General features: G+C 45.5%; 1 protein-coding gene and 1 pseudogene across 1 annotated transcript; both read right to left on the bottom strand.

The window, feature by feature from the left end:
* Positions 1–3,603: 3,603 nt before the first annotated feature.
* Positions 3,604–6,342, bottom strand: LOC120640287 (cytochrome P450 704C1-like). The gene is made up of 5 exons (XM_039916138.1): positions 6,328–6,342; positions 4,847–5,569; positions 4,429–4,764; positions 4,105–4,311; positions 3,604–3,987 (listed from the first exon to the last, which is right to left on the bottom strand). The coding sequence occupies exons 1-5, from the start codon at positions 6,340–6,342 to the stop codon at positions 3,796–3,798; spliced, it is 1,473 nt and encodes a 490-aa protein (XP_039772072.1). The 3' UTR covers positions 3,604–3,795.
* Positions 6,343–8,497: 2,155 nt separating this feature from the next.
* Positions 8,498–10,146, bottom strand: LOC120643085 (annotated as a pseudogene).
* Between the last annotated feature and the right edge of the window lie 7,734 nt (positions 10,147–17,880).

The following is a 17,880-nucleotide window of genomic DNA, read 5'->3' as shown; positions in this document are numbered from 1 at the left end:
TTGGAAATGTGGAGAAAATGATTGATATGTTGATGGTTACATATGTGTATAGAGCAGAAAGAGAGGTACATTAGAGAGCGTGGTAATGGACTAATGGACTGATTGTTGCGTATGGACCAAAAGAATCAGAGCTGGGCTAGGATGATATTACTTAAAGGATGGGATTGGATAGAATAAAACTAATTATTTGAAGGGCTGGATAAGAATCGGGCCAACTATTTAATTAAATAGGGCTGGATTGGGGTTTGGGCAGGATCACGACCCATTCCCAGGGCTACCTGCACTCATCCATACTCTATATCTCATCCTTTATCTCAGCTACCAGCTCACGGACCCACATGTCATACACTATATAATTTTTTACCCCACCCACCCCCACTACCCCGTCGACTCCACCCTCTCTCTCCCTCCGCCCCTTTCTCTCCCCAGGGCGGCGGCCACTCCAAGCCCCCAGGCTGGCGGCGGCCCTCCAAGCCCCCCTCGCCGGAGCGCGACCCCCTCCCCTGGCTCCCCTCCGCCGGCGAGCGGCCCGGCCTCCCCCTCCTGCTTCTCCTCCTCCCCGACGGCTCTCTCTGCGCCCCTCCTACCCGGAGGCTCGCCTGCCCCGTCCGCTGTCCTCCCTCCCCGGCTTTCCTCCCCTCCCCGGCGTTCCACCTCCCCGGATCCTGTGCGCGCAGGACCGGCCTCGGAAGATCCTGAGCCATGGCGCGCGGAGCTGGTGGCAGCGGGCTGGATCCCTCCTCGTCCCTCACCGGGGCATCTCTGTTCGGCGGCGAGGCCTCTCTATTCGGCGGCGGCGGCTCAAGCACAAGATCTGGCGGCGGCGGCACGAGCACAGGGTGGAGCGGTGCTGCGAACGGCCCGCGCGGCATCGGCTCCTCGTGGCGCCCCTCCCCTCCTCACTCCCCGGAGCCGCGGAGCTGTGCGGCGCGGAGGCGAGACTGAGTCTGCGCGCGGCGCGGCGGGACCGGCCAGGCAGCCCGCACGTGGGCGGACGGCGCGGCGCGGCGCGCGAGCGGCCGCGCCCGAGAGGAGCGGGCGTGTCGGCGGGCCTCGGGCGGCCAACGCGCGGCGGAGCAAGGGCAGCCGGCCGGCGAGCATGCAGAGCAAGGGCGGACGGCGGCGCGGCCTCGAGCTTGGCAACGGCGGCGCGGCGGAGGCCCTCGCGGGGCGCGGCAGGCGAGTGGCCGAGCGGGCCGTGGAGGAGAGCCAAGCGGCCCCCAGTAGGCCCCACAGGAGCGCGGGGCCTGGGAATCGATGGCCTGCGTCGGTCTTCTCCTCCCGTGCACGTGTCGATCCGTGAGTGGAACGAAGCACTCCAGGAGCACTCCGAAGCCTCCGTTTCCAGGGTGTATAGAAGATAGAGTATGAGTTATTATAACTGTAATGGGTAAATGTTGTAATCAAGCTTGTCCCCAAGGCTATAAAATAGCTGGGATCTCGACCTTTGTAGTCAAATCTTAGATCCTATTTGGTTTATCTTAAATCACCTACTTATAAGCTGTAAAGTAAAATAAATGACTTATTTTGTCAAACAGTACTAACTTATTAAGTCATGAGAAACCAAAAGTTGGTATACCCCATCTTAAAGCTTATAAGTCACCCCTTTTCCCTCTTTTTCGCGTGGAACCCAAACTTAAAGCCATAAGAGAAGGAGAGGATGTGGGGTAAAGCAGAATTTTTAATGAGCTTATAAGTAACTATAACCACTGGCGGACCTAGAGGGTGGCATACCCTAAGCCAACACTCCTCTATCCTAATGACTTCTTTGATTGATAAAATTTGAATCCCAATTTGACAATTATATTAATGACACTAGATATGAGGACAGCTTCAAAGGTCTTACGAATCTTGTCGGAGGCATAAGGTTTATGATATGGTTTACAATTTTCCAAAATTAGTCTTGTTTCAACCGGTGGCAATATTTTTTTTCTAAAGTCAGCTTTTTACTAGCACAGATCCAGAAGCATCTTCTTCCTATTTTTATTGGTTTTTGGGCATACAAATTACCCACCTGCCATTGATTATGTAGATACCGATTCGTGTTTTTTTTACCTTGCTCTCTCTTCCCTCTCACGACTTCCTCGCCGGCGCCCATCGCCTCCCCTCCCGCCAGCGCGCCATGAGCCTTGTCCGGTGGTTGCGTGGCCCTGCTCTGGTCGGCGCGCGGCCCTGCCCTCATTGTCGGGGGCGTCGAGGGCGGCTACTGGGCAGGAGGCCTTGCCACCTTGGCGCGGGCGCCGCTCCACTATGGACCCTGGCTTCCCTCCGTGCCTTGGCTAGCGAGAGGAAGAAGAAGGGGCTAACGAGCGGTGTTGTGAGAGAGAGGGAGAGAGTTGAGTGAGGATGGTTGTGGATGATATGTGGGTTCTCTTAACAGTTTTCTTAAAAACCACAGTTGTCCAACCAAATGATCTTCTACTTTTCTCACTGCTGTTTTTCCACAGCCCACAGCTCACAACAGCTTTTTCAAAAGTCACAACTCAACCAAACACACCTTTAATTTGTGTCTACTATTGTTATTGTAACTTATGCAAGTATTGAACGTAATTGAATTTTTTTATTGTGCACCGAATTTTATCTAGATTGTATCGAATACAGAATTGTATATTGAAATTTTGATATGGCATACCCTAAGTTCCAATCCTAGGTCTGCCACTGACTACAGCCAAACAGGCACGACTTATAAGTCACTGATTTTTAATCACCTGACTTATAGAAACCAAACAGAACCTTAATTAATACATAATTACTTAGCATTTACGTTTAGCTTTCCTTGTTCTTCATTCCATATCCTGTTGTATTGATCCAAGGACCCAACACCGTCGTGTATGGGTGGGGTAAGGGTCTAGGGATTTTCTCGATTTTGTGGGAGAAAATCTTCTTCTTGAATATAATGTCTGAGTGTTGTCTTACCTCCCGCAGGTCTATGTTGTATATATATATATAATATAATTTTATAAACTTATATATTATATATTTCTGAGTCAAGGTTGTATATCTAAGTACTGTTGTTTTTTATATTTAACTTGACCAAAATAACTTAAAGCAAAAACAATGCTCAACTAATTTGGATCATAGTGAAGCTCACACCTTCGTAACTATTTAGGGTGTGTATGAATACATGTACACAAATTCTTCTCCTATGAATATCATCGATGACTAAGATGACACTACTTAAAGCATAACACCGTTAAATTCTAAAATATTTGCTCTCATAGAGCCGAATTCAGAACCTGATGAGCTAGTGAAGCTCCTATAACTACTAAACTACAAGCCCTTTTCGCTCACGAGAAAGTTTAATTTTAATCGTGAACAAAGCCTCTGTTATTTAGTCGTGAACAAAGGAGTGTGGTTGCTCTACCTATTGGTTCGCCGGCTGCCAGACTACCGAGAGGAGTAAGAATCCTTTTATGTAGCGATGGAACACATTTTTGGTTGGTAAAGGATAACGACATATCGTTGAGCACCACGTTTTGCTCCTTTGGAACAAAACGAGGGGATCGCTCCCTTCTCTCTAAAAATATCATAACCGAAAAGGAAGAAATGCTCACATTTGAGACCTTTTTCCCCACTGAGCACCACGGATCGTACAGACAACAATTAATTCCGATAATTTTATTTGCGTAGATCAGCTTGCTAAACTTCTCATGAATAATTCAATACGTATATATGTAATGAGGTCCACGTTATTGATGTCATAGAGAAGCGAAAATATGGCATCCTGCTTTTCAACGTAAAGAGGAAGGGTACCTACTCAGAGTCACAAATGTGCCTGACCTCTTTCTCTTTGCATCAGGCGCATGATCGCCGGAGCGACGCGCGGACGTACAGCGGGCGGTCCATTTTGAGAGTGAGCATAGCCCGGTAACCCACGGTGGCGTTGGCATCCCACATCTCAAATCTGAAGAGGTAGAGAAGCACAGCCGCGAAGACCTTCATCTGCCTGTACGCGAACTCCTTTCCCAGACACACGCGAGGCCCCGCCTGCGCAAGCGCAACAGACAACAGGTTAACCATGTGAACATGCTCATCTGATTGATGATATGGTTATGGTTGGTCAAGGACACTGCAGATGGTCGTAGTTGGAAAGGACAAGATCACCTGGAAAGCCGTGAATTTGAAGGAGCTCTCGGGGACGAAGACACCGCCGTCGCCGTCGAGCCACCTCTCCGGCCTGAACTCCTCGGCGTCCGCGCTCCACAGGAACTCCATCCTGCCCATGGGGAACGGCTGGTAGTGCACCATGTCCCCTTCGTTGACAGCGTAGCCGTCCGGCAACGTGTCGTCCAAGAAGCAGCACTTCACATCCTGCAACGGGAGCAGCCCCGCAACGAAATCATCGCGCAATCGAGGAGTCCTTGCCGTGACCGTGAGGTGTGAAACCTGCTATCCAGGAAGTTGCCGAGTTCATCAGGATCGACTCACGACGGGCACGGCGGGGTAGAGCCGGAGGGTCTCCGTCAGCGCGGCGTGCAGGTAGTGCATCTTGCCGATGGCGTCCTCGGTCAGGCTCGCGGCGAGCTCCTGGGCGCCGACGTCGCGGTCGCCCGTGGCGGCGGCGCGTACCTCCTCCGCTATCCGGTCCTGGACGGCCTCGTTACTGCAGAGCACGTAGAGGAACCAGACCAGAGTCCCGGCCGTGCTGTCGCGGCCGGCGATCACGAAGTTGAGGATGATGTCCCGGAGGTACTTGTTGTCGAAGCATCCGGGGTCTCGCTCCCTCTCGAGCAGGAACCTCGACAAGATGTCCTCTTTCTTGGCCTGCCGGAGAGAAACATCACCGTGTCAGAAAATCGCAGGAGCGCGCGCGCGATCCAGCATGGCAAGGCTGCACGGAGCTCACAAATTCTTGCCGGTCTCTTCCCATCTGCTCGATCTTCCTGTCGATGACGGCGTAGACAAAGTCATTGATCGTGCGGAGCGAGCGCTTCATGGCCGCTTCCGACGAGAGGTTGAGGAGCCTCTTGGCCTTCCAGAACGGGTCCAAGAAGCGGCGAAGCACCTGCTCGCTGGCGTCGTCGAACGCCCTGGCGAACGCCGCGCCCTCTTGGCTGGATCCGGACAGCACGCCCAGGCTGACCCCGAACCCGACCTTGAAGATGGAGTCCAGCGTCGAGCGCATCAGCAGGTCCGAAATGTCCAGCCTCTCCCCGGCGCCCCGCGCCGCGGCGGCCACGATGCCCGCGAGCTCCGCGGCGGTGTCGCGGAACACGGCGCTGCTGTAGTCGCGCAGCACCCGCGTAGAGAACTCGTGGCTGGCGACCTTCCGCTGGTGCCGCCACTTGGCGCCGTCCACGTTGAAGATGCCGTCGCCGAGGAAGTCCTCGGCGAGGTCGTGCAGGGTGCTCCCCTTGCCGTAGTTGGCGAAGTTAGTCTTGAGGATGTACTCCACGTTGGCAGGCTCGACGGTGTAGACGTAGTTGCAGGTCGGGGTGAGCATGCGGAAGGTGCGGTACCTGCGGGAGAGTTCGGTTTGGTACTCCACCAGGCGGCCGAAGTTGAGCAGCTGGTGGAGCACGGTGCCGGCCACCGGCGGATACTTCCGGTTATCGCCGCGGGAGAGTAACTGGTTTGTAAAAAGGGTAAAAATATTACCATATGCATTTCATTATTAACATGGAAAGAATCAATGCGATGCAACCACGTGTCACCAAAATCATCCATAGTTCCGCATTGATCTCAGAAGTGTCCTTCTGTACAACGTCATTGGAAGTATTTGTTTTGTTGGTCACAGAAGCAACAATTGTATATGGTTCATGCATTTTGAGTTACCAGATTGACAAACCGTTTGTTGGGAAAGATTTTTTAAAAAATATACTGAGATTTTCTTAATTATTTCGAGCAGCTTCACTCTCGATCGTTTTGTGTTGGTAACTTTTCTACCTCTTAGCATTCAACTCGGCTTTTTTATCAGCTGGCATGGACGGGGAGAGGCGGCGGTCGACGCGCTGGAGCAGGCGAGGGGGAGCGCCGGCAGTGACCTGCCGGAGGGGGAAAGAAGATGACAAGTGGGCCCAAGGGCAAAATTGTCTTTTATACCTTCGCTTGGCTAAAAATGATTATTATACTCGTCATGGTGTGTTGGAGACAAAATTGCAAATTCATGATGTGCTGGAGACAATATAAGCTTTCACGGTGTGATTCACACAAAACCACTCTTTCAGAGTGTGTTGGATACAAATTTCCCATAATAATAACACAAACATCTAAAATACCTTGATCGATATTTTATTAGCAACATGAATGGGCTGATCAGTGCCCTGGTGAACGGAGGTGGCGCGCCGTGGTGTAACGACAACAAATGAACATATTCAAATCTCGCACCTCTAGGGCAGCCATCTCGGCGGACAATAGCGCCGGTGCTGACGACCAGCGAAGCCTCAAGCAGTTTCAACAAAGAGATCGGTATTTGATCACCAACGTGGGCGGGCTGACCAGCATTCTGGTGAATGGAGGTAGAATGCGAGGGTGAAATGACCACCAATGAAACATTGTAACGTAGAAAAGAATCGAATCTCGCACCTCTAGGGGTCCCTTCTCGGCGGACAGGCCACCCGGATGGCGCCGACCAGGGCCGCCAATGGTGCAGACCAATGAAGCCTCGAACCTCTAGGGCACCTTCCCGGCGGACACGGATGCCGATGGCGACGACCAGGGCCACGCGCCGACCAGCGAAGCCTCCCACCTCTAGGGCACCTTCTCAGCGGACAGGGACGCCGGTGGTGATCGATAATCAAGCAAATGTGCAATGGGGGCGTCTGTCTGCAAAGACCTTACAGAAATTCTGGGTGACCCTTTCTCTTTTCCTTCCAAAACAAACAATCACTAAACGTGCAAAAGAAAAGTATTTGGTGTGCCTTCCAAATAATCTGAACGACCCTTTCCAAAACAAACAATCACTGAACGTGCAAAAGGAAAGTATTATGCGGTGGTTGCCTTCCAAACAATCTGGGCGACTCTTTCTTTTAGCATTCCAAAAAAACAAAAAAGTCCCCGAACGTGCAAATAAAAGGAGAGTAATATTAGATGGACCAATTAACTCCCTTAACTATGGGCGGCAAAGTGCATCCAGAGGGTTGGGTTGCGATGTGGGTATGTAGAAGGCTTGGTGAAAAAAGTTATAGCTTTTGGGTAGAAACATTTTCCTTCTATCAATTTGGTGAGTCTACACCCTCTTTCGTCAAACCTTCAGACTGTCAAGTGGGACCTCCGTGAGGGATACGGTGGGCCTAATATTGGTTAGAAAAAGTTTCAATTGTTTCAACTTTTATAGTATAGATATATTATAAGTTTAATTCCACTACGTTTTGTGTATAACTTTGTCAAATATCTACTCATAACTGCCTTGTTTGGTTGGCTGACTGATAGCACTGTTACGTGAGCGAATGCGGCCGAGAGCACAGGGTCTGCAAGATCAGCCACTACCCAACGGATCAGCCACCAGCCCAGCAGATCAGCCATCCAAACAGGGTAAATAATCTTCATGACATTTTGTCCGAAAATATTTGTGAGAATAGGTTCATGCTATCACACAATTTGTACGCATAATTCCTCAGCCAATCTATTAGGACCACGTCCATACGTCTGCGTGATAACTTTTCAGCATAATTTTCACAAGGTTACTGTTCATAAACTTGTTCAAAACAACTCAATCAACTAATTTGTGTACCAAACTTATTCGAATAAGATTCCAAAAGAGAGAATCAAGCGATAGCAATCCCAAAGAAGCTTTGTTAGATATTCTCTCCATTCCAAATTTGTGCAAACATAGTTAAACCTAAATTATTGAAGAACTTTCATTAATAAATTAAGCCACAACAAAAAAAAGTTATATTTTGCATAAATGTTTGAATAAGATGAGTGGTCAAACTTAGGTTCAAAAGATCAAGCTAATTTGAAACGAAAGGAGTGTCTAGGAAGGAAAATTTTCATAGAGATCAAAATTTTGGCAAGTGTAATGATGGTAAGTGGTATGACTATGCAAAACAAAATAAGCTTAAACAAAAAGAGAGCAAAAAGGGAAAAATAGAAATTAAAATTTAAAAGCTTGGGTTCGTCATGTTTGTACAAGAGTATTAACACCTATCATATCAAAATAGTAGACTATAAATAGGTTTCATAATGGTTCTAGTCACATTTATTTGATATTATAAATGTTATTTTTCTTTTTCTATAAATTTTGATCAAACCTAGGATAAACTTAAATCCCTTTAAAGACGAAGCTTGTAATTAGCTATGTACTACTCCCTTCATTCCAAATTATAGGTCGTTTAACTTTTTTGACCTCAACTTTTACCACTCGTCTTATTAAAAAAATTGAATAAATGAGTGCTCAAACTTGAAGTTAAAAATTCAAACAACATATAATTTGGAACGGATGGAGTATTTAATAACTAATCCATGCCTCTCACGTGGGCAGAAGCAGCACTTCTTCCATTACATGGTAAAGAGCGCCGCAGAGGTTGAACTTCTGGTACGAGGCACGACGCCCACCTCATCGCCGGGGCGAAGCACGAACGTAGAGCGGCCCGTCCATTTTGAGCGTGAGCATAGGCCGGTACCTCACGGTGGCTTTGCCATCCCACATCTCAAATCTGAAGAGGTAGAGAAGCACGGCCGCGAAGATTTTCATCTGCCTGTACGCGAATTCCTTTCCCAAGCAGATGCGAGGCCCTGCCTGCAGTACATTGAGCGATTGAACCAGCCGGCAAACATGTAACTTGAGTTTGTTCCCAGTAGCTCATATAGCGAAATGGTGTCAAAACACGCACCTGGAAGGCCGTGAACTTGAAGGGGCTCTCCGGGACGAAGACGCCATCGTCGTCGAGCCACCTCTCCGGCCTGAACTCCTCGGCGTCCGCGCCCCACAGAAACTCCATCCTGCCCATGGCGTACGGCTGGTAGTTCACCATGTCCCCTTTCTTCACAGCGTACCCGTCCGGCAACGTGTCGTCCGACAAGCAGCACTTGGCATCCTGCAGCAGCAGCACTCAGTAGCCACCAACGAATTGAAATCCATCACCCAACAGCCGTGTCTAGTAATAGTTTCGGCTGGGCAGTGCCAACTTACGACGGGTATGGCGGGGTAGAGCCGGAGGGTCTCCGTCAGCGTCGCGTGCAGGCACTGCATCTTGCTGATGGCGTCCTCCGTCAGGCTCGCGGCGAGCTCCTGGGCGCCGACGTCGCGGTCGCCGCCCGTGGTGGCGGCGCGTACCTCCTCCGCGATCCGGTCCTGGACGGCCTCGTTCCTGCAGAGAACGTAGAAGAACCAGGCCAGAGTCCCCGCCGTGGTGTCGCGACCGGCGATCACGAAGTTGAGGATGATGTCCCGGAGGTACTTGTTGTCGAAGCAGCCGGGATCTCGCTCCCTCTCGAGCAGAAACCTCGACAAGATCAAGATGTCCTCTTTATTGGCCTGCAGGAGAGAGACATCTTCCTGTCAGAACCTGCATGGCTGCATCTGCTTCTTCCATGCACACAGTATATATCCTGTGAAGTCTTTGAGCTCACGAAATCATTAATGGTGCGGACGGAGCGCTTCATGTCCGCCTCCGACAAGACGTTGAGGAGCCTCTTAGCCTTCCACAACGGGTCGATGAAGCGGTACAGCACCTGGACTCCAGCGTCGACCGCATCAGCAGGTCGTGCACGTCCACCTTCCCCTCCCCGGCGGCGGCGGCCACGATGGCGGCGAGCTCGGCGGCCGTGTCCCGGAACACGGCGCTGCTGTAGTCGCGCAGCACCCGGGTGGAGAACTCATGGCTGGCGACCTTCCGCTGGTGCCGCCACTTGGCGCCGTCCACATTGAAGATGCCGTCGCCGAGGAGGTCCTCCATCACGTCGTGCATCATCGCCCCCTTGGCGTAGTTGGCGAAGTTGGCCTTGAGGACATACTCCACGTTGGCGGGGTCGACGGTGTAGCCTTTGTTGCAGGCCGGGGTGAGCACGCGGAAGGTGCGGTGCCTGCGGGAGTGCTCCGTGTGGTATTCCATCAGGCGCTCGTAGTTGAGCAGCTGGTGCAGGATGGTGCCGGCCACGGGCGGGTACTTCCGGTTCGTGCCGGCGCCGCCGCCGCCGCGCGGCGTAGAGCAGCAGGGCAAGCGACAGGGCGAGCAGCGCGGTGAGTCTCAGTGGCGACTCCATTGCCATTCTCGGCGGCGAGCAATGGTGTGTGTCTCGGCGCCAGGACACGGCCGGTAGGCGTTCTTGTTTGCGTTTTGCGGGGAAGTGGATGCACTCTGGACTCTGGAGCTCGTGTGATTCTGTGACCATCGCCATCGACAGGACCTTGAGCTGATCCTTATACATACACGTCGATCACGTCTTTTGTCCTGCATCGTTGATATCCAGCGCCGTACCGGAATTCTTGGTCACATTATTCTTCGTTCTTTTCCACCCGTTTACTGTTTCTGGAAGGATCTGTCTATCTGTAACTTGGGTGTTTTGGAAGGATTAAACACCCGAGCATTTTGGTTTGCCTTGACACTTCAATGCACTCAGATTACAAATCGAGTGTTTCTCGGGAAGTTAGCACCCGATTTTAGAACAACATACTAATGGTACAGGTGCAGCTGCTCCTCTCGCCTAGTGTATTGTAGTTGTGACAATTTCAGATTTTATATTTCACATCTCAGACATCCAATTAGAAAAATATATATTCTCAAATTTAATCAAACACAAATCACATTGACAGAGAAGCATATACGATAGCTATACTCATGTTTCACAGAACATGATCGGATAGCCATGAGCTTGTTCAACCTCACAGCACTAGATTACAAACAATGCAATAGGTACCCGCTGACACCAGATTTCATATATATTCACAAAGTGCAGCACCACAAGGACACTGTATCAGCACTAGATTACAAACAATGCAACCGGTATCCGCTGACACTAGATTTCATATATATATTCACAAAGTGCAGCACCACAAGGACACTGTACCAGTAGGTACACTCCATCAACTAGCATGTCCCGACAAGCTTTCATAGCTGGAGGCCAGCTCGATGGATAAAAGTTTCACTTGGATCAAAACACTGAATTTGGATCCTAAGTCAATCCAAACAGATGCAATGAACAAAATTCAAATTCATATTATTTCTATGACCTCTCAACAAATAGATTGAATCTTAATTGAAGCTCAAAAAATGCAAATATCAAATAAAAAACTCAAACACTCAAAATATTTCTATGGTTAGTCAAATAACATAGTTTATCTAATGAGTGAAACCCCACATATGCAAATGGCAAATATATATATTCATAATCATAAATATAACTTGGGTCCTAAGTGAATCATGAATGTACATATGAAAGAAGATTATTTCTATGGCCAGTTAAAGTATACATAGTTTGGCTTGATTGAAAGTTCAAAACCCATAAAATGCATACGACAAATTTGCAAATATAATGGTAACATTGTTTCTAGCTTCAGTCAATCGCCAAAAATAGTTTGGGTACTTAGTGAAACAGCACAGATATGAAAATAGCAACTAATCATGGGCCAACAAAAATTAACTTTATACAGTTTTTAGGAGAACCATATACTTTGACATAAGCATATGCCTATGAAGTGGTAAAATGTTCTGGCAGGTCTACATGTACCTATCTCCCATCTGAAGAACCAAAGACAAAAAGGCCATATAGAGTGATCCAGAAGGCAAAACAAGTGGCCTAACACCAATAAGCCCATGTAGAGTGATCCAGTAGGGATCTTCCCTATTGTTTAACAAAAAATGACCATGTAGAGTGACCTTGGAATTTTTAGGAGCAAACAGATCAAAGTTTTTAGAAATATTTCTAAAGATTACAAATATTTAAATTTCTAGGGGCCTTACTAAAATCCAACATATGGAGACATCGAGCTTCTGAATTCATAGTAGGAAAAAAACTAGGCTGATCCAAATGGGAAGTAGATGTGCAGCAAGTACTTTTACTATAACAAAGTTAACAAATGAAATTGTCCCATATTAAACCAGAGGGGATCTCATAGCCCTTGCAAATATATGGACCTGTTACACCACCATTATATAGGAATTACAGTCCTCAAGTCACTGTAACTTTTATATGATCCAACTGTAAGTTCAAAAATAGAACTGTAAACATCTATATAATAACTAACTAGATTTCGTAGTGTAAGATTTAAAATTTTCATATATATATATATATATATATATATATATATATATATATATATATATATATATATATATATATATATATATATGGATGTACTACTTTCCATACATCAAAAAGATAGATACAAGATCTTCATATTCTCGTATTAGAAATGCAAAAATTATATAAAATGAATAAGCACAAGTGAATAAACTAATCCAAAGTAATGAGTAGCCAATAACTATTGAACAGTCAATCTTGAATGCATGAGATTGCAAAAAAGAAAAATGAGCCACTAAAAAGAGTGAGCTGTTGCTCCTATTGACATGCACAAAAGCACAGAACAGGATGAACAATTCAAACTAAAATGCTGAGATAGAGGTTTGTGAAATGATGCGGTCTGATGAACAAAATGATCAAGCAAATCAAATCAGATGGATGCTAGCAACCAACAATTCACAATGAAATGATCCAAATCCACAAGCAAAAACAAAAGAAAATAAGAGAAGAAAGGGGAAACTGAAGAACCCTGGAGTGGATCAAGCAAATCGAATAGATCAGATGCATGCTAACCTCAGATATCAATTCACAACAAAAACATTAAATCCGCTCTGCATAAAAGGAACCAGACAATTAGTTAGGAAATAAATTGATTCAAAATTCAAAATAAAATGGCAGGACCATTTTGAAATTCAAATACATATTCAAATACATAAAAGGGAAAATGGTTAACACCTTGATTACACTTAGATGACAGTGTAATTAATGGTGTAAAAATAGTAAGTGCTAACTGTAAATTGAGAAATTAAAATTTTAAAAGGATTCAAACCTAAGGAGGTAATGATTTACACCTAGATTACACTGAAATGACAATGTAACTGATGGTGTAAAAATAGTAAGTGCTAACTGTAAATTTAGAAAATCAAATTTTAAAAGGATTCAAACCTATGTGGGGTAATTATTTACACCACAACTACATTGAAATGATAGTGTAATTAATGATATAACAATAGCAATTAGTCAGATAAGACCTTTATCCATGTACTTACTATTCTCTGAAACAGAATCTCATTTTAGACTATAAAATTATAGTCACATAAAAACTACATCGAAATGATAGTGTAATTAATGCATTGTATGAATCAGATTAGCATACTTTGTAACGATAATGAAAAAACTTAATAGAATTCATGCTACACAAAATTTGCTAAGCATACTATTGCAGGAAGCCTTCTGATATGCAAGGGATTTATGATCTTACCCAATCTCAGGAAGGCTAAGACAATGCAAGACTTGCAAAACTGTAGGAAATAGTGCAAATATCATAACACATGTATCATGCTGACAAACTAACACCAATTGGAAATGTAATCATATAATAGGATTGAGCACACCGTCTATCTGCAAGACTATGGATATAAAATGACTATCAAAGTGAACAGACTCATACAGAAAGGTGCATAGTAAAATCTCATTAAAATATTAGGCAAGAAACTACAAATGTTCCCAGGAATATGAAGAAAAAAGTGTGACCTACAGAAGCAGGCACCCCTATCTAATTGACTCACGAACATAAACATCGGCAAGCATTCCTACTAATTAGATATACCAACCTTATATAGGTAGAATACTATAAAAAAGTCGATTCAGTTGACTGCCCCTCCAAGGACGGGGGGATCACCATTCATTCAGGCCCCCAAATAACCTAGGAAGCAATCGATCCCCAAACTGTGCAGAAACCAAAACACGATTCAACCGCTTATCACAGATAGGGGCAGATCTGACAAGCGAATCAAACATCTAAACCAACAAATTGCATAAAAATCACCTGTGATTCATCACAAGTTCACGACAAATACACATCGCATTGGGCACAGCCCTTGAAAATCCGCAACTGAAACTACATCGATTGGGAGAAAGGGGGATCAGACACCTAAGATCAAAATGGAATCAGCCAAAGAACAAGCAGAAAAGCAGAGTTGAATCAACGAACCCTAAAGACTGATGCCTATCGCCGCTCTCGAGCGGTCGAGCCGGAGGAAGGAGAAATGAAGACTTCAGAATGAACGTGGTGTGCTGGGTGGAGATCCTGCCATGTGGGACCAACTTATCGTCAAAAATAAAATACACAATAGATCAGCGGACAGCTGGATGGATCGGACAGACAATAGCAAACAAAACCAGCGATCAGACGGTCACAAAATCGAGTGCTGAGACGGACAGAAACACTCGGGTGTGCTTTAGCTTTTCCCTTCTGGAATCGTGCACTGTTGACGACGGGATTTGTTCTGCGTGACGCAATAAACACGTGATTTCCTTTGGTAAGGAAAGGGTGTCCTAGGCCCAAAGGTGTTGAATTTAGACGTACGCTATGAGCATCTTGAAATAATCAGGTAATGTCTGACTAATCTAGACTTATTTTGAATTATACGGAAATAAATGCTACAGTCGTGCGTATCCAATTGGTTTGAAATAGAGTTTTTGTTTTCGTATTTTTTTCCCTGTGGGCAGCCTCCCAGGACTGTTTGTTTTGCTTGTATTCTTCTGCTATACGGTAAATAGAAATAGTGCACGTTCTTGTGCCCATTTGTGTTATTCTTTTCTTAACAAAAAAGCGGTGATGTGAGTAGATCTGGCGAACCATAGCTTCTGTGGAACTAGAAGGTGGCCCGCGCTAATAGCGCGGGTAGCTAGTTTTTTATTTAATTCTTTTTAAAAAAATTACATTGATAGAAGAGATGTATTTGGTAATTTATTTACCTCTCGTTTGGTCTTGTTGAATACTACTTGCAACTTTCTATGCATAGGAATTCATATCAATCATCAAATTTTATCTCACTGACATGTGGGGCTCACATGAGTCAATGACATGTGGGTCACGATGGTATATATCTAATTTTGGGATCTTTTAGTGGAACAGATTCTATTTTTAAGTTGCTTTGTTATATATTATAGTTGCATATTTTAGTATTTTAACATGCAAAATCTTAATTTGAGGACTGAATTTAATTTTGGGTCACCTTGAATACAGATGCATACTGTACATATCTGTATTTATATGCCCACAGAATCGTGAATGTTTGTTGACCACCATCAGATTAGTTTGTATAACTGAAGGTGTTCGGCAATATGCAACATTTATGTCTGCCTGCCTTTTCTATTCTCCTTTTTCTAGTTTTCTTACCCATTCAACCTTGCTGCTTCTTTATCCTTTTCTATTCTCTTTCTCTATACTTTTTTAGAGGTATAAATCACATTTGTGTTATGTGCCTAGTGTTTTTTCATATACTTATACAAGATTAGACGGGGATAATAAAGTTAAGAATTATTTATGCTATTTGATTCCTCACACGACTAAGTCCCTAATTTTTCCCAATGCTTTACTCTTTATCCCAGCGATTATTACTTGTATGGAACTATTTGTATGCCCACAGAATCATGAATCTTTGTTGACCACCATCAGATTAGTTTGTATAACTAAAGTTCTTCAGGAATATGCAACATTTATGATGATAATCCTTGTTAGGAGAAAGCATTGATTCTTCGGTGGATATTTCTCTCACATTGATTGGCATGCGTATTCATTGGCACACATGGACAATCATAAAGGTGCCGATGGTCTTGCAATAGATTGCAATATATGAAACTCTGCACATTGTCATTATTGGATTGATTGAGTTCGACAATGATTTTGAGTAGAATCCAATGTGCTTCATGCATCTGTATGTACTGCAGGACGTTCTTGAGACTCGAAAAGTTGTGATTTGGAATCTAGGGCTAAGACTATGGTGGCGCCGTAGTGCAGGGTGTTCCGAAGATTTTTAAAAGCAATTATCTCTTTCTATAGTACAGACACAATACAACTATGGTCGTGCTGTCACGCTTATGCTGCTGTCATTTTTTTGCATCTTTAAAGAGGGTTAATGCGAGACATAGATGGTAACATGAGATTTTATGTCATGCGACCTCTATATTTAACTTTAGTTGGATACAAACACTTTGGGTAGTTTAGAATATTGCATCTTCACTAAATTAGACATGGACTCTGCCAATTTAGACGGCTAGATCTTCATTAAATCGAATGGTGTAAATCCTATACACAAATACTATGTAGATCTTCATTAAATTGGAGTATTTGTTAACTTTATTTGGCACGAAACTCAAATTTGGGTATTTATTATTGCATTTCACCTATACTATTTATTTAGCTATTTTCTTTCTTAATATGCTTCTTAATAACTATACACATCAACAATAATTTTTTTATTCTAGTTCTTGCATTTTTCTATTTATTAGTCATACTCGATGCCAATTTTTTATATTTTAAATATTTAATTTATCTATTCGGCTAATATCATTTTTTACCGAGTGCTAATGCTAATTTTTATAATTTTATAATTTCAAATTTGTCTATTTAGTATCTTTGGTTAAGTCCTAATTTCCTTATTTTTAAATTCTGAATTAAGCTATTTACTAATCAAATTCAGCAAGGACTCTTTGTCATGTCCTAATTTTCCTTAATATTTTAAATCCGAAATTAGCTATTTATTAATCGTATTTAATATGGACTCTTGAGTTATATTGAACCGTTAGATCTTCATAAAATCTAACGGTGTAAATCCTTCTCCTTTTTAAATTAACGTGGGAATTTCTAGACACTCTCGGCGAACGTGGTGGCTTCTTTTAACACTCCTTTAATAATATAATAGATCTGGATGTATGGTAAGCAATTCCATTTCTATGTTCTTACGTGAAGAATGAACATTCAGCTGCAGCGGCCAGCAATTTGAACAATGAGTCCCTTCCGCGAGACATGCCCAAAATTGTGAGTAGAGAAACTATCATGGAATCTTCAAGGTGGACATCGTTCATGTACCAGAGATGGCAAAGTATTAAAAAAAAGACTTGAAAGTTGAAATTCAAACAGAGAAAAGAGGGAAAGATTAGGAGGGGAAGTTCATGGGCTTTGTACCTAAGAAGATTTACGGCCCATAGATCAGAATTCTAGAGCCCATCCACGAGTTAGCTAGCTGGAGCAGCCTGGCACATTGGACCAAAGTATACAGACTCCCTGACAGAGATTCACGGCCCATGGAACAACAGGCTTTCTGCACGTTCCTGACACGCGCACGGCTGCTGGACGTGCCGGAGTAGGGCCGCGGCACGATCAGGCGGGCCCCGCTCGTCGTCCTCCTCGGTCGCTGCAGCGTTCGGCGTGTCGGCGGGGCCGAAGCCTGTGGATCCAGAGCCCACCACATGCGATGGCCGGCCGCTACACTGTGCCGTGCGCCGGCGATTTTCTGGGGAGGTGCGGCGCCTGGCGCGGGCCTGGCCGATCATGGAGCGACCAAGGCGATCGCTTTCAAGGGCGCGCGGCCGGCCATCCGGTGGCGCCTTTAAAGCCGGGGATCCATCGGAGCAGTGGGCTGATTCGGCGACCGTGTCAGAGGCGGAGGTGGAGCCGAGGAAACAGTGTGTGCGGCCTGCGGATTAACGGATGCACATGCACGCCGGCGGGACCCCGCTGGATGGCCGGCCGTTGCGTTGCGTCGCGTCGCGTGCCCGGCCGCCTCCATTGTCCATACCACGGCAGGGCGCGTGTGTTAGTGATGTGATGCCAGAATGCCACCTCTCTGCCGTCGTGTTATGGGCGTCGCCCTTTGGTAAAAGGTGTCTCAAGAAAGCATAGATGATGGAGAGTATAAGCTGGGTAATGAGGAGTTTTCACTCTTTGAGAATTGCACGGGCCCTTTTGGC

The sequence above is a fragment of the Panicum virgatum genome, chromosome 7K (genome assembly GCF_016808335.1).
Source record: "Panicum virgatum strain AP13 chromosome 7K, P.virgatum_v5, whole genome shotgun sequence".
NCBI lineage: Eukaryota > Viridiplantae > Streptophyta > Magnoliopsida > Poales > Poaceae > Panicum > Panicum virgatum.
Note: the sequence above shows the minus strand (reverse complement) of the source record. Positions and strands in the feature narration are given on the sequence as shown.